The 25479-nt window shown below is 31.8% G+C and overlaps 1 protein-coding gene across 1 annotated transcript in view; it reads left to right on the top strand.

Moving 5' to 3' along the window:
* The window catches only part of EYS (eyes shut homolog), a 1466842-nt gene that overhangs the window by 119039 nt on the left and 1322324 nt on the right, over positions 1 to 25479 (top strand). Inside the window, 3 exon segments of the mRNA XM_008684895.2 lie at positions 2538 to 2703; positions 12001 to 12140; positions 21678 to 21788. Of these exon segments, the coding sequence (XP_008683117.2) occupies positions 2538 to 2703; positions 12001 to 12140; positions 21678 to 21788 (417 nt within the window).

Raw genomic sequence — 25479 nt, 5'->3', positions numbered from 1 at the left:
GTATGTATTTTATTAGCAATTTATAAATGGCAATAAATTTATTTACTGCAATAAATGTAATATTAATTTTCTTATAGAAATATGACCTATATATTTTGTAGAATAAGGGCAAATTTAATACAGTTGATAGATATTTCAAATTTGAAACAATCCTCAGAAAATGACTTTAGTCTCACTTCTAGGTAGAGGAAACTTTGGTAAGAGTGCTAGGTAAGTGATGCTGTGGTGATTAACCCCCCACAAACACACAGGTGCATACATACACATTTCAGAGGCCTAAAACAACAGAAGATAATTTCTGTCATCACATGCCAGCTGCAGCTCTGTTCCTCATTCTCATTCTTTTAGGAATAATACTTTGAATATACAATCTACTGAGGGTAACTAACCATTGTAGAGGACTGAGTGCCTTCATTGGACACAGGAATTTGAATACTAACAAAGTCAAGTCCCAGGCAAACAGTTGAGTTGGTCACCCTAAATCCACTCTGCCGCAAAAGTTTAACCCATTTTATATAAAAGAGTCATATTTCTATTTCATGGACGAAGGTTGAAACTTATGATTGCTGAGAAATCCACTTCCAGACTGCAACAGATTTTCTAACACATATTTGTTACCTAATACATGAATTCAATGAAGGGAATTAAAACTAAGGATTTATTTTAAAGCATTAATTCCAAGAGTTAATTTGGGGAGATTAAAAAAAAAATAGGTAAGTGAGAGTTTCCATGTAAATGTTTTTTAATACTCATGGGACGAAATAAAACTGATGGAGAAAAGTTAATATTACCATGTTATTTGAGGTCACTGTAAAACTTTAGGTAACCTAATGGCAGAGAGGACCATTCATCCTACTGGAAATTAACTTCAGTGTAAGAGAGAGGCCACTTTTTAGTAACTGAATTTTACAGAGACACTGATTTGGTCAGACAAATTATGCTGAATCATTAAGTCTTTCTATTTAAGTTTATGAGAACTAAGAAAATAGTGTTTTAATAGGCAGTGAGTATTATATTAGTCACCATGTCCACACAAATTCAGACTACTTTTCCTTAATTAATTAATCAATTAATCTTTCAGATTATTTCTCATCTTTAGTGTTGATTCCAGTTAGTTATATGGTCATTTATGAATTAATATAGAGACTTCTACTTTAAGATTCATATTTTGTCTAGCTATTAGGAAATTGTATTGTAAATCCATGTAAAAAGCCATGTCATCATGGCTTGAAATAATGACTACAAAGATGAATTAGTGTAGTAACTGCAATAAAGGAAATTGCAGATGTTTGTGATTCTCCGTGCCCCATGACTCAGCTGTCCTGCCCTTTGCCAATGTAGGGGAATTTGCTCATTGAAAGCTCGGTGGATTAGAAATTAAAGTAGGGTATGCTCTAAATAGAATATGTAATAGTAGTCTGTCCCCCGGGCTTAAATTTATCTTATTGGTTTATGCCATTCTAAAACCTCAGTAAAGTAGCATATATTAAAATTTAATGATGGCTTGAGTATGACTTGAAATTGTTTAAATTTTATTAATTCCATTGTGGATGTAACCAGATATGAATTCTGGTTTGAAGATACTAGGGATCACCATAGACAAATTATATTATTAGAAAATATGATATACAAATTTTTAAATTCAACAAATTCTAACAATACCTTGGCATTTCATGGTATTAATACTATTGGTTCACCTGTGCTTTAAATAGTATATCTCTTAATACCATAGGTACTTTTAATTTGTAATATACCTATATGTATATGTACACATACCACAGAAATTGTTATCGGTTCATTAAGACAAAAAGCCCAATTAACTTAGGTCTGGGTGGAAGCGGAACACGTAGGTCTCAGAAACTGGATAATCATTATGCCATTTCTCTGATTGGCTTTCTCCTGGAGAAGGTATGGGTACTAAGTGGAGCATCCCTTGGCACTGTGATGTACCTTCAGTTAGGGGAGCAGCCTTGGGCTTCTCTGGAGGCACTGACTGGCCTGGTGCTCTGGGCCTCATGACTGTCATAAACAATCGTTGGAGGGGCAGCTCTGTGCTGGGTCATGTAAGAAGCTCTGGTGTCAGTCAGAGCAGTTGACACACTTGTTTTAAATCTATCTGACCCTTGGCATTTGGTCAGAGTACCTCATGGTGCCCTACTAGTTAGGAACTCCTTCTGGCTACAATGGGATCCCTCATGGTCATGGTGTCTATCCCATCCTCAGGCTGTGTGCTCAACAGGACAAAAACCCAGGCTAATACACATTAGGAAAACAGAGTGTAAGGGACTATTGTAGATTGAGGAATGAATCAATCTAGCCAAAAGAATATCTCATAGGTATTTTGAACATGAACATGATGAAAGATGGTACAGAAAGAGAAGTTAAAAGAATAAAAGAAATAAGCAAAGGTAGCATAAAAGATATGTCTTATAAACTTTATTAATTGGTACTTTTAGAAATCAGCTGTTTATAAACAAAATACTTATAAAACATATTTCAATAAGATGTATATCATTTCGTATTGCTTCCTTTTCTAGTATGTATGCACTTTAGAGTGCACGAGATACTGGTGTTGTCTTATGAAGAATGTTTGCTTATTTCATCTGTACCCCTGCTACTGTGGTACCATCAGCTATGATATTTGCCAAGATGAAGTCCATCCTCTTCCTCAATTTAAATATCTGTGGCAACTGGGATTTAAAGGTAATCCAATTAAATTTTTTTTAATATCCCTAATCACCTCAAGAATTTTGCTCGGTGCAAGATATATAATAATGAAGAAAAATAGAGCTATTCCCTACTCTTGTAGATCTATTTTTTGGAGAGGAATTATTGGGCACATACAATAAGCATATAATTGTAAATTGAAATAAAATGTTCCTACGGAAAGAAATAGCCTCTCATGAAAGCTTATAATTAAAGGAAAAAGAAAAAAGAAAAAAATATGGACAATTGGAAGAGTAAGTTGGGAGGTCAGATAAGGTTTCCACTATACAATGACCCTTGAGCAGAGATACAGAGAATGAAGCCAGGGTAGAGAAGTTGGAGAAGAGTGTATTTTAGTTTGAGGGAATTATATTTTTAAAAACACTGTGTTTCAAAGGATACAATGTTTCAGTTATGCAAGATAAAGCAGTTTTGAAATCTGTACAACATAGGGCCCATGATTAATGGTAACATACTGTATATTTAAAATTTTGCTAAGAGGGTAGATCTTATATGAATTGTTCTTATCACAAAAGAAAACAAACAAGATAAACAACAAAAAACCAAAGTGGGTGGGAAGAAAGTTCTAGAGGTTATGGATAAGTTTATGCATTGATTTTGATTATAGTTCACAGATGTATACATAACTCCAAACACACCAAGTTGTATACATTAATATCTACAACTTTTTATATGTCAATCATACCCCCTATAAAGTGGATTTAAAAAAAACTTCCACTAAATTGGAAGAGGTGAATCCTTTGAAGACCTGGCTGGATCTCTGAGAACAAGAATAGAAATAAGATCTGGGAAGAGGGTCATGCCAGAACTAAAATGCTGGGTTAAATATTTATATTGTTATTCTAAAAGGAGTAGGAAGTCACTGCTGAGTTTGACACATTTAAAAAACAATCAAGTGGAGAAATAGATTGGAGAATAGAAAATTGATAGAGTTAGTTGTATGTTAGTCATCCTGTGAAGGGGTGGAAGCTTGAAATACATGGAAGTTCTTGTTTATGAAGTAAATACAGACAGCAAGTGACAGAGGTGTCAATGGGAATCCTAGTTTTCTGGCTTTAAACACTTGAAATAATCCCAACACATTTTATTAAATATGTTTTTAATTGTTTTATGCAATGACAGTCCTTATTTCAAAGTCTATTTTGATGAACATAATTTTCTGTTCTATGATTACACTTTGTATTATTTGACTTAGCTCATGCAAATTGATCCACATTCTTAAAACTGTATCATACTTCAGTTAAATCTTTTAAAGACTATTTCCTCTGTCAATGATATTTTGGCATTATAGTTTATCAACAACCAGCAAATGAGTAGATTTGATATGTCTGTTCTCAACTAATGGCTTATTTTATTCAACTGACAACAGCTGCACTTACAGCACTACTATTACATTAAAACAGTGATGGAGTAAACTAACAATTAGCTTCTTAGACAGTAGATGTGATAATTTATTTCGTTATGCTCTAAAATGATATTCCGGAGAGTTAACAACCCCTAATGACAGAATAGTTATCGGTTCATTAAGCAAATCACAAAGTGGTAGAAGAGAGCAATGACTTGTTGATTATTTTATGTCAGTGCTAAAAGGAACTTAGGAGATTGTGTTATGAATACTTGCTATTTAAAAAATGACACAAAACAAGCAAACAAGAACAACTGAGGTTAGAGAAGTCACCTCATTTATCTGGTCTTAGGACTATTTAGGGATTATGCTAGTTTAGTGGTTTTAAATGTTGGCCACATATTCTAATCACCAGAGGAACTTTTTTAAAAACCTACCACCGCTGGGCTCCCATTACAGAACAATCAAAGTGGAACTGTAGTGAGGTGGACGTAGAAACTTGGAAAGGCTCCCCAGATGCTTTCAATGTGCAGTATGAGAAACATAATTTACTGTTCCCAGCCAAATCAGTGCATGGCCTTCAGGGCCTGCATCATTGTTATAATTGACTTTCCTTTGTCTCAAAGTAGAAATAATGCATGTATACATTCACTGAATTACAAACATTAAGATTCTTTGAGACCTAAAAATAGCTACAGGGAACATATTCACTAAAATATAATAGCAAATACATTTTTTAGGAAAAATAGGGGTAATAGGAAATCAAACAACCTGTGTATAAATCATTTCTGAGTAAACATAGTTTTATGAATGACAAAGTAAGTTTATTTTAAAGTAAAACAAATACATTTTTTAGGACATGGGGGTAATATGAAGTCAAAATTGTTCATGCATAAATCAACTTTGAGCAGTTAACATTAAGGTAATGTAAGTGTATTTAGTCATTATCGTTTCATGAAACTACATTCAGAACTTAATGATTACAAAAATAAGAATTACGTGACCTCCACATCTGAGAATCTAAATGACTTGGGCTGTCTGAGCTAAAGAAGTCAGCGTGTGATGAAGCTTAATAGTCAATAAATAGTTAACTAGAGCTACCCAAATTCTTTTTTAATGTCAGCACAAAGATTCAATAAAGCAATTCTCCCAGTGAAGTTTTCAAAACAAAAAAGAAGTTAGGATAAATTTTAAAAGTATGTAAATAGAATTACATGTTTTATGTAATTCTTTTTTTTTTTTTTCTGGTTGATGCTGTTAAGATCTCATTTCCTTTTTTTCTCATAAAATATAATTGAAGAGGAACATTAAAATGAATCTGGTATATTTGCATGGGGTGCATTAATTTTACCAGTAGTAAAATTATTTTTAATTAAGAGATTTTTCTACCAACTAAATGAAGTGTCTTACACGCCCAATCAATTCTTGCCAATATGATTGCTCTACAAAGAAGGGATGATAATTAATTAGAAGAAGCCCCTTCAAGGACAATTGGTCTACAGTGCACAACTTGAGAAAGAGCTGACATGCACTGTTTCTTTTCAATGTCATCATCTATGTTCATTTTATGTATTATTAGGCTTGAGAAAAAGAGATAATGACAGAGTGGATAATGAGTTGTGAAGTGAAATAAGATAATATGAATCATAGTTAAGAAAAGACGAAATCATAGCAAAAATAAAGAGATAAGTTCTCTGAATACCTTTCTTTTTTTAAAGCTTATGATCATTACAACTTAGTTAACTGAATTTGAAACACACATTTACAACATTTAATATGTGATAGTGAAGTATTTTTTTTTTCAAAATGAATGAGTTCTGTGCTTCTGAATTGATATTGCAAACCAATATGTACTTTAAATATTCTCTCTCTTTTTTCTTTGTGAAGTACTAGATCTTATTTGTGGTAGAAGATATTGTAAGATATTGATTATAATCTATTCATTTAAATGACTTTTGTAATTTTATAATGATCAATTGGAGATTGGAAAATTCTTTATCTCCGAAGCAATCTTGATCAAGAGTACTTTTTCTTATTATCCTGCTCCTCTTTCAAGTCTTTTGTTAAATACCTGCTGTTATTTCTATGTCTGTTTAAGATTTTCAGGCCTTGGGGCCTAGGCTCAGTTGGTGAAGCATAAGCCTTAGTCTCAGGTCATGATCTCAGTGTCCTGGGATTGAGTCCCACATCCGGCTCTCTGCTCAGCGGGAAGTCGGCTTCATCCTCTGTGCTCTCTCTCTCTCAAATAAATAAATAAAATCTCAAAAAAAAAAAAAAAAAAGATTTTCAGTCTTTACTTCAAGATTTAAAAAACAAATCTGAGTTTTAAAAACCAAATATATTTTAGTGCTTTTCACTTACATTACCTATATTTTTTTACAGTTGACAGGATTATGTTAATTAATTATTAAATAAAAATAAGTGTCTTTCATATACAGGTAAGAGACAATTAAAGGGTTTAATGGGAAAAAAAAAACCAGCAGTGGAAATATTAAAATACCCAGCACTAAAATTAACAAAAATGTTACATGAGTTCTACATTGAGAAAACTTTAAATACTGCCATAGTATAGTTACAAACACACAAAATCTGGGGAAAAAAAAATTCTACAGATATACCATGCTACTAGAAAGGAGACCTAATGTATTAAAGATTTCAGATCTCCATATTTTTTCATATATTTATGAAGACCAGTAAGATAACAACAATGCTTTTATGTTTGTTTTATTAAAATCTACTTGGGAAACTAACTAAATAAAGCCAGCTGTACCCTGTAAAAGTGCACTATGTGGGTTGTGAGGCATAGATTTAGTTCTGCCAAATAATAAAGCGTATTATATAGCTTCAGTAATTAAGAGCATGGTACTGTTGCACTGATAGTCAAAACGACAAAATACAACATCCAAAAATAAATTCAAGTCATGCAGAAAATTTAACATCTAATAGAATTTCCATCTCAGTCATTAGGGTAAATAAGAATTAATAATTGAGGTTGAACAACTGGATCATCATCAGGAAAAAAAAAAAGTCTGATTCATATCTTAACAGAATACTCGTGAGTTAAATTCATATCAATAAAAGTCCTAAAAATAAAAATTTAAATGATAAAACTATCAGAAAAATGTTGGAGAGTTACTTTAAAAATTTGGATGGAGAGGAGCTTTTATAGCTACCAATCAAAATTTAGTTGCCAGAAAAAAAAAAACACTAGTCATTTGACTACATGACAAGAAAAAGTGTCTGTGAAAGACATGATCGAAGCAGTCAAACAGCAAAACAGACAAACTAAAACTGTTCAGAAGGCATAGAAAGTATTCCTAAATATACACGAAAGCGTTCAGCCTTACTCATAATGAGAACAATGCAAATTTTCTAAACATCATAAATATATATTTTTTTCTCATAAATATAACAACAATTTGAGAGATTTTATACATTCCTTATGAAATGTAAAACCACTATAAAATCTGAGCAAGGCCTTTTCACAATATCCGTCAGTATTATAAATGTGTATCCTGTTTGACTTAGCTTTCCCATCACATATGCTTCCATCCACATGCTAAGTAATTATATATATATATACACACACACACACACACACTTCCATCCACATGCTAAGTAATATACACACACACACACACACACACACAAGACTATAATTGGCATCATTGGTTATTTGAGCAAAAGAATGAACACAAATGTAGAAATGATTATGCAATACTCCTTGTTCTGATATGGCAATCCATGAGATATAGAATACAGGGAAAAGAATGGAAGGCATGCAGTAATGTAGAATTGTGTATGGAATAAGCCACCTTTTGATTTTTTTATATTCAACTTGTGTTTATCTCCCTGGAAGCTTTTTCTATGTCCTTTGCTCCAGGGTTCTGAAATTCCACTATGTTGAGACTTATGTTGCAGATTATAAATTTTTAAAATTGAGATAATAATTGACACATAACGTTATATTATTTTCAAATGTATACCATAAGGATTCTATATTTGTATGTATTGCAAAATAGTCCTCATAAGTCTAGTTAATATCCATACCACACATAGTTACATTTCTTTTCTTGTGATAAGAACTTTTAAGATTCACTCTCTCAGCAACTTTCAAATATACAATACAGTATTGTTAGCTATAGTCACCATGCTATATATTGATCCCATCCCAAGGACTTATTTATCTTTTAACTGGAAGTTTTTACCTTTTGTTCACCATCATGTTTCACCTATCTGCCACTCCCCACTTTTGGCAACCACAAATCTGTTCTCTGTATCTATGAGTTTTTGTTTTTTCTTCCCTTTTAGATTCCACATATAAGTGAAATATACTGTATCTATCATTCTCTGACTTATTTCACTTAGCATAATGCCCTTAAGTTCCATCTATGTTGTTGCAAATGACAAGATTTTCTTCTTTTTTTAGGACTGAATAATATTTCTCTGTGAGTGTGTGTATGTGCGTGAGTGCGCATGTGCTATTCATCCACTCATGGACAATTAGATTGTCCATGCCTTGGCTATTGTCAATAATTCTGCAATGAACATGGGGATGCATATATCTTTTTGAATTAGTGTTTCTGTTAATTTGAGATAAATACTCAGAAGTGGAGTCGTGAGACCATATGAGAGTTCTATTTTTAATTTTTTGATGAACCTCCATGCTGATTTCCATAGTGGCTGCATCATTTTACATTCCCATGATTGTATTCTTGTTCATGTGTAAGCACTTGATAAAACCCTTTTATATGGAAGTGAGTGCTTTAATAATCCCTCTTTTCTGTTTCCTATTTCTGTGCCTCTAACTCCAAAAATTTGATATTGTGTCTCCTAAATTGATCTAATTTTCTCATAATTCTTATCTTTTCCATTTCTTTTTATTGTGCCCTATTTTCTACTCTATTCCCCCAATTAAATATATGAAAACTAGAGTTGATTTTTTTTATTATTTTTGTAACTTTCCTAGACATTTTTACTCTTGTCTAAATTGTACATTTCCATGACATTCTATTCTTTTATATAGATGAAACAAATTTTCTTTTAACTCTAAGAATATTACAGTTTTGATTTATTTTAAATTTTTGTCTTCCATTCAGTGCCTCAATTTCTGTAAGTATTTTTAATGATGATGTGTTCTTTCTTATTTGGAACCTTTCTGCCAAATGTTGGATAATCATATTTAATGGCGATGACCTAACAATACTTATTGGAAGCTTACCATGTGAACGTGGATTTTGATAACTGACAGCTCTGTTGGAGGGTTGCAAGTTGACAGCTGGCCATTCAATGGCAGAATCCCAATGAGCTTGGTATCCTTGAGGCAGGAGCCTCTAAAAACCTCTTTCTTCTGAGAATAAAGCTTGAAAATTATTTGTTTGTGGGCCAGTGGGGAGGAGACTGGTGGGTCAGAATAATTATCTGAATTTGTGATTTGAGAGAAAAGCTATGTCAAGTATTCTCCATGTTTCCAGAGCCCAGTACTACATTCTCAGAAACGTTTAAGTCCTGAGCATCTTAAGGTTTCTGCTAAGTACATAAATTTGTTTTTTATAAGTATGCCCTCTAATTACACTTTTGTCTTTTGACTGTTACCATTCTGATAATTTAGTCACTACATTTCCACTATCATTTCAGCTTCTTGATATTAATTGAAAATATTTGCTTAAAAAAAATATTTGCTCACTGTTTCCTCCCTTCTCATTCTCTTTGTGAGTTAACACTTTTATTTTTTCATTACTTCCTTTTTGAGGCTTTGGGAGGAAGAAGGGATGATATCTCAGTTAAGTCCAAATATTTAATCAGATACATCACTATAGAAAACTCTGTTCTTGTAAGTTGGACAACTTAGATGAAATGGATAAATTCATAGAAAAATACTAGTTGATGAATTGATTCAATAATACATATAAAATCAGAATAGTTCTACAAGCTCTAAAATAATTGAATAGTTTTAAAAATCTATTTCCACAAAGAAAACCACTGGAAATATATTATCTTTATCAAAGTTCTCCCAAATATTCAATAAAGATTGAAATTGAATACTATTTAAACTCCTTCAGAAAATAGAAAGGAGCATTAATTAATTGATTATATAGGCTAGGATAGCCATATTTGAGTTATTTTATCTCAGCACATTGAAGATATGATTCTTATTGGCATCATTAAATTTACTGGTATTTTCTTCTCTTGTGGCTGATCTGCTGATAATCTCACCCACTGATTATTTTATTAGTAATCTAGTCATAATTTTTATAATCTTAAAATTACTAGCAGTTAAATTACACTGGTAAGGTTGAAAGATTTGGAACATTCTGCAAGGCTTCCTAGCTTTTTCCTTTTTTTCCAGAGTTACATATATCTAAACAGGTTTGCACATCAGGAAGATTTCAGCTTGTGAACCAGCTCTACTTTACAATTTAGTTGTAAGTTGCATAGCTTACATAATAGTTTCTGGGAAGTCATGCCTCACAAACACTAGATTTCAGGTTTGTTAACCATAAGCAATTCTAAAACAGAACTATTTGCCAGGATACTGTGGATAAATATTATCTACACAACAAATTGTATTGGTCACTTTACTAGGAGGTTTAGTTATGTTTAAAAGAAACTATATCCAATCTCTTATGTTGTTTCATTACCTGTGAATACTACACCACTGATAAAAAAAAAAAATCAGTTTCTCAGTTCAGCATAATTAGTTCCTTTCTCTCCACAATTCTGGGATATCTTTTTGTTTGTTTGTTTGTTTGTTTACAGTTTGTTTCCAAATCTCTCATTCCCTAATTCTCTGTTTACCAATTTTATTAACCTTTTTCTATAGATACCTCAACATATTTATCATAGATATTTTACAATCTTTATATAATTCTAAGTCTGAGTCATCTGTTTTTACTCTTTCCTTTTGAATACAGGTCACATTCTTTTGCTTTCTTGCAATGTCATTTTTTATTGTATTACAGATATTATATCTAACAGAGTGCAAAATAGCTAAATTATATATGTATATGTATGCATACCTATATCTATACTGACACCCTCCCACCCCCACATAAACACACTCCCTTCCTTTTCATCAGATGGCTAGGGTTAGGTATTAATGATTTTTCTATTATAAATATTTTAAGGGGCACCTGGGTGGCTCAGTTGTTAAGGGGCACCTGGGTGGCTCAGGGTCCTGGGATCAAGCCCCACATCGGGCTCCCTGCTCCGCTGGGAACCCACTTCTTCCTCTCCCACTTCCCCCGCTTGTGTTCCCTTTCTCACTGGCTGTCTCTCTCTCTGTCAAATAAATAAATAAAAATCTAAAAAAAATAAAAATAAATAAATATTTTTTGAAATGTATATATCTTTTGAAATGTATATAAAGAGTAAAAGTGCTTTTAATACAAAATTTATTATATTTGTATCTATTAAATCATCTTCATAATCATTAATTGGAAATTTATTTGATAAATTTAATTATTTAAAAAAATACACTGGCCTGGAAGATGTGTCTTATTTTGATTTCTCAGTTCATTTTGTAAAATAAGAAGATTGGGGGCGCCTGGGTGGCACAGCAGTTAAGCGTCTGCCTTCGGCTCAGGGCGTGATCCTGGCGTTATGGGATCGAGCCCCACATCAGGCTCTTCTGCTATGAGCCTGCTTCTTCCTCTCCCACTCCCCCTGCTTGTGTTCCCTCTCTCACTGGCTGTCTCTCTCTCTGTCAAATAAATAAATAAAATCTTTAAAAAAAAATAAAATAAAATAAGATTGGGTCTTATTCTACTTTATGTCTTTTTCAAATTTAGTATTCTATACATATAGAAGCTTATTTTGTGGTAGATATTGTCAAATAGATCTTACCAAGTAATTTGACAACTATCTTTAATAATTTAATGTAAATTTAAGTTTCTGAAAGATTATTTAATTTTCCATCTCTTTGAAAGGATCTGAAGATGGAAATTATGAAGTGGCTATTGATGCCTACTTCTTTCTCTCTGCAAACTATACTGAAGGCGCAGTCTATGTGAACACATCTCAAGACCTTCATTATGTACGTTGGTTCCTATGTGAGGGAACAGTAGAGGTAAGATACATTTATGTAGTAGTTCCTGATTTATCTCTTTAACTCATAATTTTCTGATTTGAAAAAAAAACCTAAAATTGTTAAAGTTGCATATTCAGGTTCAAGATGTGTGTAGCTTAAATATAACCTCAGAAACAAATTCTCAACAATCTACTTGGAAATCTTTCATCTTTTTTTTCCTTATATTTATAAAATAGACAGGTAATAAAAAGTTCTTTCATTTTATCTCTTGTCTTTTTGTGTTCTATTCATGTTACAATTTGCTGACCAATTAAGGCCTCTTGAACACAGTTGTGAGTATGTTACCCTTTTGTTTAAAGATCATAAAGCATTTCCATTGCCTTTTGGAATATATGTAAATTTCTAGAAGATATCTAATCTCTAGGCAGTTTTACCACAATTACAATTATGGGGCCTACGGAAAGAAGACAAAGGGTGACCCTCGTTTACCTCATCTCGCACCCATCTTATACAAATTAGGTAATACTATCAAACAAATAACAATAAGAAATAAAAATTTTATGATCTGAATTTTAAACAAATAAAGAACATTTTGTTGAAGAGATTGAGGAGTTTTCCAAAAAGTTTAGAAAATTAACAGAATATTTATAATCTCCCTTGTGTGGATACAACCTTAATTTGGTTATTTTATAGAAACAAAAACCATATTCTAACTTTATGCTTTATATATTTCATATAAAATTTTCAGTAAAGCCATTTCATTATGAATAAATCCATGAACACCGAGCTAACATTATAAAAAATAATACAAGTCACTGTTTACTTCAAAAAGAACCAGCTGGAGAGGCATTACAAATATAGGCAAATAGACTTTAAGTTTCTCAGAACTTTCAATTTCACTTAAGCCCTCAACTATATACATATTGTTGAAATTCATAAACATTGGTATTAAGCTTAATACATTTAGCCATTCACAGATACATGACTATGCACATAGATAATTAAAGTTTTTATCTTTAAGATATATTTAATCAGCCTATAAAAGAACGTTACATATAATATTAAATTTACTAATTAAGAAATTCTCAGCAAAAAAGCAAGCAAATCATATTTATCTTGGATACATATTTCTATTTCTCTGTATTCTTTTAAAATAATTGCCAACTTTCTTTTTTTTAATTTTATTTCTTTATTTGAGAGAGAGAGGAGAGAGAGATAGAGAGAGAGAATGAGTGGGGGGAGGGGCAGAGGGAGAAGCAGTCTCCCTGCTGAGCAGGGAACTAGCGGCAGGGCTAGATCCCAGGACCCTGGGATCATGACCTGAGAGGAAGGCAGATGCTTAACTGACTAAGCCAGCCAGGTGCCGCTAATTACCAGCTTTAAATAAAGTAACTAATATTTGCTTTTTTAGACTCAAGAAAAAACACAAAGACAGCAATCCAATAACTGTTAGTTATTTTATTTTTTCATGATCACACATTTTATATCACTTTGACAACTTTTATGTTAGGCAAAATAAACATAAGTATACATATATAAACATAAATATACATCACTTAACATTTGCATGTCCTAGTTTTCATTCTGTAAGGAAAAGAGATAATTTAAAATTATATTTAGAGATTAATATATTTGTATATTTTTCTTATTCGAAAGTTGTGCAGGTATCCGATAATAATTTCTTAATTCAATTTAATGTCTGTGCAAGGTTGTGATGTTAACCAAAGATTTGGAAATTGCAATTTACACCGTCAAGTTAAGTCCTTTTGATTTGTAGTATCATCAGGAAAACATATCAGTACATAAACATAGTAGAATCAATAAGAATTCACAAGATTAAAACCCTTTTAAATGATATCCATTATTAAAATTTCAATTATTTCAATTTGACATTTTTGTGATCATAAACAATCTAAGGAAACAATGATATAATTCTTTAAAAGTTATATTAAATCATTCTAATTTGCCTGAACATTCATTTATTTGTTGGGAAATTACATAAGCTCTTTTTAATGTAAGTAAACCTCAATGTTCCTATATTTAAAAAAGCGACTTTTGACTTTATGCCAGAAATCTAAGGCATAATTTTCTTTTCATCTAAAAGACTAATTATATTACACACACAGGTACACACTTTCTGCATTAAATTTTTGGCAAAGGGAAAATGTATAAATAAAGCACAGTTAATCATTGTCCTTTTCCTTTCATTTTTGACTGTTTATCTGAATAGTCCTAAAATGTACATATATTGATAGAAAATGTATTTATGATAAATTAATTTTAAAAATTTCCCAACCAAAAAAGAAAGAAATAGCAAAATGAAGAAACAACGGGGATCTAGCTTCAGGCAAATACATGACTATAAAGGTTAATTATCTTCTATCTTCAAAGAGCAGAAGAGGCTTAAATGCAGAAAAGCTCATTTTCACACACATACACATACATACAACTTATTATAGATAGTTTGAACACTCTTGAAAGTGTACTATTCTTATCTACCCAATAAACTCTATCTCCCCATTCTGGTCTCAGGTATCCAATTCTTTGGTGCATCTGGGACAACAACCTAGTGACCTGGTAACAGCTTAACAATAACTCACATCCTTGATGATTCCACACAGCCATATAATTAAAAATCTAGTGCTTATTAATCCCAGAAGCATGAAAATGAAAGAGGGGTTCTTGTGCATTTAACAGAGTAATCTCTCTATTAGACACATGGGATGGAAAGTCTCCTCATGAGAGTCTTTCTCTTTTTGTTCTAATGTATCTGTCAAATGAACAATCTTGTTCACGTCAAAATTTCCCTAGTGGCCACTCTAATTTCAGATTGTCCTTTGAGAAATTATAGCAATTAGAGAGATATGTACCTGACATAACAACACGAAGGGAGGAATGTGTGGTGTTGAAGCCTATGAGAGAAGACCCCATGAAAACTTACGTAGGTGCCTGTGTAATGTCATGTGGCCAAAACCTACCAAAGAGCGGTCAGTCCAAACTGAGAGCTGGACAAAAGTGTTTACAAGATTTTGAAAAGGTGACGCAAGGAAAATACTGTTCAAGGAATGTAGATTACTGTGACTTTCTCAACTCATTTTTTATTTGGGTCTTCTGAATGATGAAATTGTGAGAGCCATGCTTGTCCTCTTCCAGTGGACATACTCTTTTAGACTCACCAGACAAGTGAGGAAGTGAGAGAAAATTCTTTTCTCTTTGGATCAAATTGGATCACATAATCAAAGGATTTCTAAAATGTTTTCTTATTCTTAGAAAAAAAAATAGTGTTTGGGAATTTGATGAAAATAAATTGGAGTTCAGAGCTGATACTATATCTATGCCACTGTCACAGCTGAGGAGAGAAGTGTCCAGTGGTCCCAGAGTAGTGCACTCTTTGTGGTCTAGGGGTGTGAACTTTTGTAGTGAAGGCATTTTAATTGGATTTTGCAGAATTTTGTGTTTGTTCACAACTGATCCTCCAAAAGACTACCACACAATTCTGTTGATCAAGAGAAACTAATTCTTTTAGGTTTACCACAATAATGAGAAACAACACCTAAGAGGAAGTCTTACTAGTGTGTCAAATGAAGAATTTATGGAAAGATGTTTATATGCTCTAGAGCCTTAGTTGTAGGGGGTGGGTACTTGTAAGGAGTGTTTAGAGTTCATGAATAAAGCTTTGTCTGGTGGACAGAATATGAGAATGTTAAAGTGAGGTTGATGAGCAAGCTGTTATGCTTGGTAAATAACTTATTTTAGTTGGTTCACAGTCTTACTTTCCAAGAAAAGGTATTTCATGGAGCAAAGAGTAAGTTATTTTTTATTTATTTTTTCTCAGTATTTTAAAATATAGTATGGGAAATTTGGTTCATTTCACTTCTCATCATCAAAGACTAAAATTCCAAAAGTATTCTTTCCTTCCTTTGTGTTAAAAAATGCCCTCTCTTCAGGTCTTTTTAAATGCAAACACTTTTGGAAGGAAAGCACATAAATATAAGTGAGTTCATTTTTTTTTTTTTACGTGCTTGCTACAAAAAGGTTATGAGATTATATATTATTATGAGTTACTGGGGACAGAGGATGCTTTTAAAACATCGAGAAGACAGATGGACACTAAAAGTTGCAATAGGAAAGATCTTTACCAAATTTAACTCTTTCACTATTTTTTACTAGGTCCAAGCCAGTATAAACTTGGATTTTAATTCATCCAAATATATTTTTATTTAGATAGGAATATGATCAAGGCATTCTTAATATTCCCCACCTTAACTGAATTTTAGATAGGCTTCTTACTAACTATAGATCCCGGACCTCCTTTTTCTTAGAGCATTTATTCAGAAAATTTGCAATTATAAATTCTTTTCTGTCTCTCTAAAGTATATGCAAATCTACTTTCCGCCTCTTGCCAGTTTTAGGACCCAGGAACTGTCTTTCTCAAGCACCTGGGAACTATTTCTTTGAAATGTAAACATTGAAAGAGAGATGTAAATGTAAACATCCTGTGAGAGGGTAGGGGCCTAACTTCAGTGGGCACCAATTAGCAAACACAGAAGGCCTACTAACAAAGCAAAACCTTTGCAAACTCAAGAATAACTCAATGTGCTTTACTCATTCCAATGATCAGTCTCTCCCCTAATTTCCTCCAGTACTTCTCTAGCTAATTAAAATCTTTCTTGTCTTGTTTCAGCAAAGTTGAGTTCCATCTCTCTCTTCTATTGCAATAGTCTTGAATAAAGTCTTTCTTGCTTGTTGAATTTCGTCTAGTGCAAATTTTACTTCGACAAATACTTTTCTAAGAATCCAGGTTTCTACATATTTTATAAAGAAGTCACTCACTCCTATGGGTGAAGTCTTTACAGATGTATCTAATTGACATGGCCCAAAAAATAGTAAATATGTCATATATTAAGTCTTACAGTTTCTCGCCTTTGGTATCTCTTTACTACGTGATTTTACTAATATAACATAGCAAATAATTTATACAAAAATATGATTTTCCATGAAATGATAGCATTATTTAGTCATTTACTTATATATACAAAACATTTTTCTTGAAGTATGTTGTAAATATTCTTGTAGCTTAACTTCTATTCAGCCAAAGTTAGTTTTGTATGTAGTATTGTGTTACATACCTACATCAGTAATAATGAATTCCCATAAAATGATTTTCCAGTACTGTTGTACTTCTCTTCTCCTTGGGAAGAAAAGATTACCCATTGCCCAGATTTATGACTGTATTACATTTCCTTATCAAATAAATGTGCTTTAATTATCAAGAATAAAATAAAAGCTCATTCCATTTTTCATGCACATTTTTAATATTGGCTTTTTGTATTACAGATGTTAACAACTGTCAATATAATTATTAATTATAATATAATTATAAGTTAATATTGTAAGTTGATTATAATAATTATAATAATCAGTATAATAGTAATCACATAATAATGCATATAAGTGCTGAACTTCCCAAAGTAATTTCTGTTACTCTAATCTTGGGTATACATAAGTGGATTTCAATCTTTCTTTCTTTCTTTCTTTCTTTCTTTCTTTCTTTCTTTCTTTTTTTTTTTTACCAGAATCCATTGAAAATCTGATGAAAGTTAGAAACAGTTCCCTCATAATAACTTATGTGCACACAAACAGTGTTTTGCACAAAATTTCAGAGGATCATGGACTTATTGAAGTGATTTCTTGATTTTTCATATATTCAAAAATTGAGAAATCTTTCCCCTAAATGTGCATTGCAGATTCAGCTTTGTATGTACCCACAGATAAAATATACTGTCTTACAAGTTTTTCTGGGAGACCTGTTCTTATGCCAAAATTTAATTATAGAAACTAAAATTTTAGTAGAAGACTAGACTGTATGAAGAGATGAGAAACACTGCTGAAATACCAAATGAAGTATTTTTCAATTGCAGCAATTACTTGTAATGGTTTTTAGAGATAGTAAATAAATACAGTAAGAAAAGTTAACTATCTTCAATATATACTAAAAGAGCCTTAACAAAGGTTTCAGTGTAATTTAGGTGTTCATATTACAATCTTTACACAAAGGATAGCATTTTTTTTATATATTATTTTGAGGAAAATTCATTAGACAAGTTTTCTTTTAGTTCTTTTAGGTTTTCTTAAATCCCAATAATAATTATTTTGAAAATGAAACAAAAAAGAAAAGTATATATTTATGTGGAGTAATAGTTGCCACAGTCTGAATTCTGCACTATTATTCCTTGTTGTTAAAACATTATTTTTCCAAGATTTTTAAAGATTTTTTCTGTGTTATTTAGTAACCTAGATTTATAATAACTAAAAATACAGTAAGTCTTTAGCATATGACATTTTTCTCTTCATTATAAAGTAGCAAATTATGCATCCTTTTATATTTTTTAGTAGAAATTGAGAATTAAGAATACACAAGTCTTCACAGACTCTAGGTATTGAGTATGGTTAGCTGATCATGTTTAATTTTTTCCTTATGTTGTATTGAATCATCCCAGACTATACTGAAAAGATGCAAACAAACAAGCAAAAGGTATAGAAAACCATTATCTGGGAAGCATTGGTCTTTAGCAGTTTGCATGAGCCAAATGGATCAATCTATGTACTCCCGACTAGGCCCCTGAAACAAACATAACCAAGTACGAATGTGGAGCAGGTGCTACAAGTGGAGACAATCAGTGAGTACAGAAGCTGCTGTCAGAGATAGAGTTTCAAAGTCTGAATGACAAAAAGGGGATAACCACCAAAAATGGCCCTGTCCTGAGGGACCACACTTGACTGTGCGGCCTCCTTTTCTACTTTTTTGAAAACTCATATAGTTTCCCCTCTACAAGAAGAATGTACATACAGACAGGTTAACAGGACTATGCATGCTTAAAGTACAATGATAATATAAAATTTGACACCTAAAAAATGAATAATCCTATTAAAAATGGGCAGAAGACATGAATAGATGTTTTTCCAAAGATGGCCAATGGACACATGGTGGCCAACAGACATATGAAAAGATGCTCAAACATCACTGATCATCACGGAAGTACAAGTCAAAACCACAATGAGATATCACCTCACACCTATCAGAATGGGTAAAATCAACAAGAAACAACAGGTGTTGGTGAGGATGTAGAGTAAGGGGAATCCTCTTACACTGTTGATGGGAATGCAAACTGGTGCAGCTATTGTGGAAAACAGTATGGAGGTTCCTCAAAAAGTTAAAAATAGAACTGTCCTACTATCCAGCAGTTGCACTACTAGGTATTTACCCAAAAAATAAAATTAAAAAAAAAAATACTAATTGAAAGGAATACACACACTCTAATGTTTATAGAAGCATTATCTACAATAGCCAAATTATTGAAAGAGCCCATATGCCCATCAACTGACTAATGGATAAAGGAAAAGTGGTATATTTATACAATGGAATCTTATTCAGCCATAAAAAGATAGAAATTTTGCCATTTGCGCAGACATGGATGGAGCTGAAAAGTTATGCTGAGCAAAATAAGTCAGAGAAAGAAAAATACCATATGATTTCACTCATATGTGGAATTTAAGAAACAAAACAAACAAGCAATAGGGAAAAAAAGAGAGAGAGAGGCAAACCTAAAAACAGATTCTTAAATATAGGGAACAAACTGATGGTTACCATATGGAGGTGGATGGAGGGAATGGGTTATATACATAATGGAGATTAAGGAGGGCACTTCTCATGAGCACAGGGCGATAAAAGTTAAATTACTATATTATACACCTGAAACTAATATAACACTGCACGTTGACTAACCGGAATTAAAGTAAAAACTTAAAAAAAGAAAAAGAAAAAGAAAAAGAAAAAATTTGAAAAGCTTATTACAAGAAATGAAGAAAATGTGTGTGTGTGTGCACGCAAAGCACCAGAAGAATTGGATTGTAGAATGACTAATTAAATTGTATTGCTTTCATAATTAAATCAAATAAACAAAGAGGACTTCCAAAGTAAACAAGATAATGGAAGGCGTGCAAATTCAAACTTTCCAATACAATCTCTACAAAACAGTACAGACGAACAAGGAGTAAAAACAAAATCATTAATCACTTGTGTTTATGTATATTCTACTTCTGGGTAATTTGAAGTTTTGGTGTTTTGTATGTTCTAGTCATGTTGAAGGAGGAGAATTTATGTATTGGATTTTCATATAAAGTATTAGAATAACTGGCAAATTTGGAATAAAATTTATTGGTTATAAATATAATATTATATCAAAATTAATTTCCTAACTTGATAATTTTACCAAAGTAATGAAAAGATAATATCCTTGTTTTTTATAAAAACTACACACTAACATAATTGGGTTGATAAAGTGCAATATAATCACAAATTTCAGAAAAAGCTAGTAATATGTGCATATTTGTATTATGTATACATATATTATTATATAATATATATGAAGAGAGAGAATAATGTAAGTTAAAAAATGCTAATAATTATTTCTTCTTTTGTAAGTGCTAATTTAACTTTGTAAGCAAATTTTAACGGGACCTCTTTAATTTAAGAAGTTTTACAACAATACCCCCTGGATGTGGAAAACGATTACACATTCAAACAGTAAAGGATAAATATTTTTTTCTGGAGTACAAACACTTAGACATACAAACAAATGTAGAAAAAACTGAGAGATTGAATGTATAATATTTTAGTTATCAGTTAAGGATAAACAGCATTTGAAAAAAAACAAAAACAAAAATGTATCTGTCCATGCAAAGAGATGTTCTCCTTCCCAGTGGGCTAAAAATTCTTAATTTACTGGAGCTCCAAATAGAAAAATGGAGAAAGAAATTCTCAGTTGACTCTTACCCAATGGAGACTGGATCTCTATAAATCATTAATCTATCACCAAAGGATCAGACCATGAAACTAAATTTCTAATCATTGTAGCCACTGAAGGGAAATAATTTCTTGGTTATAAACCAACACCATAAAGGAACAACATTTTTGAGAGGAAAATTAAAAAAAAAAAAAAACACTTGGGCATATTTGTGAAAGACCTCTAAAATGGTTAAAATGATATATGTTTTTTTAAACAGGTAAAATTATGACTTCTATGTAAATATGAAATAAAGATGTGTTAAAGATTTTTTGTATTTCATTTTTAATAAGGGATGCAGTAAAATGTTACAGTCAGTTCAAACATGAGTCCAAATAACTCACTGAAGGGGAAAAAAGACTAGTGGTAAGGAAACAGTTTTTTCATAGATCTGGTTATCAGTAGAATGCTACTTTTACCATATCAGCTAACATATAAGCAATGTCTATAAAATTTTGATTCAAATTACATTAAAGGTATTTTAAAATAACTGAATAATGGATGTTGATTTATTTAGCTTTTTACAATGTATATATTTCCATCATAAATAAACTGAATATGACTGTTTAAAATGATTTTGAAATAAATCAAAACTGAGTTTATTTTACCTTTGCTCAAGGAATATATAAATTTAATATATAAAGGAAAGCATGAACTTCAAACTGAAATGACTGTAATATTGTATTGTGATGGAAATCTACAAAATTCTTTTATTTTAAAATTTTTATAGATGTGTGCAAATGAATGCAGTTGTTTGACTAAGGAAGACAATAATGGATATTGGCGTCTATGTATTCCATCTTGGCATTATACCCCTAGGTCTATCCATGTTGTTACAAATGGCAAGATTTCATTCTTTTTATTTCTTTTGTTTTTGCTTTTAGCCTCCTGGACTATTTTATAGTAATTAATAATAATATTTTTTGTTTAAAATGATTGGCATTTATATCTCCAACATATGCATATGTAGTTAGTATATATTATTTATATAATGTATATTCTATTATGTGTATCAACACTAGCACAAAAAAAGAGGGGAATAGAAAATACCTATAGAGAGCAAGAACATCCAGCCAACATCAAGTTTACCAACCAATGAGAACTGCAAAACTCCAGGGATTGAGTTAAGATGGCGGACGAGTAGGGGACCCCTTTTTCAGCCGGTCCCCTGAGTCGAGCTGGATTAACTCAACTAATGTAGTAGAAATAGAATTATAGATACTAAAAATTTGCCCTACAAAATATTTACTTAATACAAAAGTAAGTAGTATCAGAAAAATAGATATAAAAAAAACATGAGATATATGGATAACAAAAATGAGAATGACAGGTATAAATCCAACTATATTAATAATAACATTAAAATAAAATGGATTAAAAATCCAATCAAAGGCAAAGATTTTCAGGCTAGATAATTTCTGCATGTAGACAGTATATACCATCAATTGGACACAGACTGTACACTTAAATGTACAAATGGGTTGAAAGTAAAAGGTTAGAAAAAGATACCATGCAATCAACAACCATAGAAACCTGGAGTATCTCTATTAATATCAGACAAAATAGACTTTAAAAGAAAAAATGTTTAATTGAGAAAACAAACAACATTTTAAAAATGACAAAGGAATCATGAGAAGATGTAGCAATTAAAAAAGATATGCACTTCATAGCAGAAACTCAAAATATATCAAACAAAACCTGACAGAATTAAAGAAATGGACAATTCAACAATAGTAATTGGAAACTCCAATTACAGTGGACACTCCACTGTCAGTAGTGTATATAACATTTGGTAGATGAACAAAAATGTAAAAAAAAAAATTGAAGAACATTATAAATCTACTAGAACTGGCAGATATCTCTACAACACTCCACTCAACAACAGCAGAATGGCATTCTTCTCTAATGCACATTGAACATTTGCCAAGATAGACCATATGTTAATACAAGTTGCAATATATTTAACAGGATTACAATAATAAAAAAATATATTTTCTGACCACAATGGATTGAAATTAGGATCCAAAAACAAGCAATTCAGTAATTTACAAACATAAGAAAATTAAATAGCACACTCCACATAAATCAATGAATCAAAAAGAAAGTACAAGGGACATTAGAAAATCATTTGAGATTAATTAAAATAAAGATATGGCATACCAAAATTCATGGGATGTAGGCAATGCAGCATTTAGAATAAAAATTATAGCTGTAATGCCTATGTTAAAAACAAAGAAGATCTTAATCAATATCCTAAACTTCTACCTTAACATAATGGAAAAGGAAAAAAATTAAATCTAAAGCAAGCCAAAGGAGGAAAACCACAAACTGTGGAGTGAAATTAATTAAATAGAGTATAGGAAAAAAGAGAAAAAAATAGATGTTCTGAACACGTTAAAATGTAATCCATGGATTTAGACATTATACCTTAATTTGGCCAAGATACCAATTTATCAAGTTAATACTATAACAGTAATATTGCTTATTATTTTAGAAACTAGTCAACAAGTTCAAAAAACTATACAAAATAATAATTTATAATAGCTGACTCATCTTTGAAAAGGAAGAGTTATTGGGTGAAACTCCATATACCATCTGCTATGATAACTATAAAATCTGTATGGTAAAAACTGTAAAAACTGTAAAAACAAACTGGGCCAACAGAGAGCTTTGAGAACAACTCATGTACATAGAAAATCTTGATATACAAGAAATTTGCCCATAATTTAATGGGAATACACCAGATTCTTTAGTAGAAGGGATTGGGGGAAATGGTTCACTATGAGACCATAAATAAAACTGGACTACAGCCTTACACTTTATGTAGAAGCAAACTCTGAATATGTTCAGAAACCTAAATTAAAAGGCAAAATTGTGATGTAACTGAAAGAAATGCAGGAAGATATTTTTGCGGTTTTGGGATGGAAAACTTGTAAAATGAAACTCACAAGACACAATTTTTTTTTAAATTTTATTTATTTATTTGACAGAGAGAGACAGCGAGAGAGGGAACACAAGCAAGGGGAGTGTGAGAGGGAGAAGCAGGCTTCCCACCCTGATCAGGGAGCTGAAGCGGGGAGCCTGAAGCTGGGCTAGATCTCAGGACCCTGGGATCATGACCTGAGCAAAGGCAGATGCTTAAGGGCTGAGCCACCCAGGCACCCCACAAGATACAACTTTTAAAGCAAAACAACCATAGCACTGTAGCAATGGTAGTCCTGTAATAATATTAAATTTAAGGATTACTTTATGATGAAAGAAACTAACAACAACAGTGATAATAGAGTCAACAGATAGTTGCTAATCATAAATATTTTTCTATTGAAATGTATTCTATTTAAATGCAGCTTATAGGGCATAATTGAAATGAAGTATTTTACACAGGTTTGCGTATTACCACATTTTTGCCCTAAAATGTTCAAAAACATTTTTTGGGAATTTGGAAAACCTTAATGGGAGGAAAAAATTTCATCAGCTATTTTGTCACTCTGGACTTAGTATAGTTTTTGTAATTATGGGGTAGTAACTTTGCAACACCAGGCCTGAACTGTGACGTGTTCATAGCTTCAACCCATTTATGAAGCTTAAATCTATGCCCAAGTCACCAATCCCTACTATCAGAAATATCATATCAAAACGAAATCTATTCATTAGTATATTTATTAAACATTTGAGTACTCCCTAATTGGAAAACACTGGGCAGATGTGAAAATGATATCTGATACCTTACCCCAGGTATCCATAGAGAAATTAATGGTCTCCTCAGAACACACCTCATGGTTACTCTGTATCATTTAGAAAGTAAATATCTTTTTATATTACTAAAATAACTATTATTTCCACTTTCTAAACATACAAGTAGTTTGTGTTATAGCAATGAATTTTCTGGCTTTCTTTCTGGGACCTTTAAAATAAACCTGTTTCTTTTATGAGCTATTTTAAAAAATTTCACATTTTCCATGAAATACTAAATATAACCAAAACACTATTTTTCAGTTATAAGCAAAAGTTCTATTTTAAAGTGTAAAATCTAAAAGTCCATGATAAAATCAAGTAAAGCTGCAAAACCTATTTCTGTAGAGTCAGGAGGCTTATATAATAAATACAGCTTTATGTGAATTTGCCACAGAAATATATTTTGATTATGGTTTTCTTAAATTACTTCTGAACCAGGAAGTCTGATGATTATTAATTTCTAAGATTATTTTAATTTTTGCCATGATATGGATGATTTTTTTAATTAAGAAGTTGAAGGTCTTGTTTTGTGTTTATTTATTTCGAGATTATTTATTTTAGAGAGGGAGCACACACACACATGCACACAAGTGTGATGGGGGGAGGGACAGAGGGAGAGAATCTACAAGTGGCTTCCCCCTGAGACTGTAGTCCATAGGGGGCCGGATCTCAGGAACCATGAGATCATGACTTGAGCAGAAACCAAAAGTCAGATGCTGAGCTGATGCCACCCAGGCCTATTTTTAATTTTGGATGTGTCATGCAAACTTTTCTGAGTCCCATGCAAAAGTTTTGTT

This window comes from Ursus maritimus, unplaced genomic scaffold (genome assembly GCF_017311325.1).
Source record: "Ursus maritimus isolate PB19 unplaced genomic scaffold, ASM1731132v1 scaffold_29, whole genome shotgun sequence".
NCBI classification, from domain to species: domain Eukaryota; kingdom Metazoa; phylum Chordata; class Mammalia; order Carnivora; family Ursidae; genus Ursus; species Ursus maritimus.
Note: the sequence above shows the minus strand (reverse complement) of the source record. Positions and strands in the feature narration are given on the sequence as shown.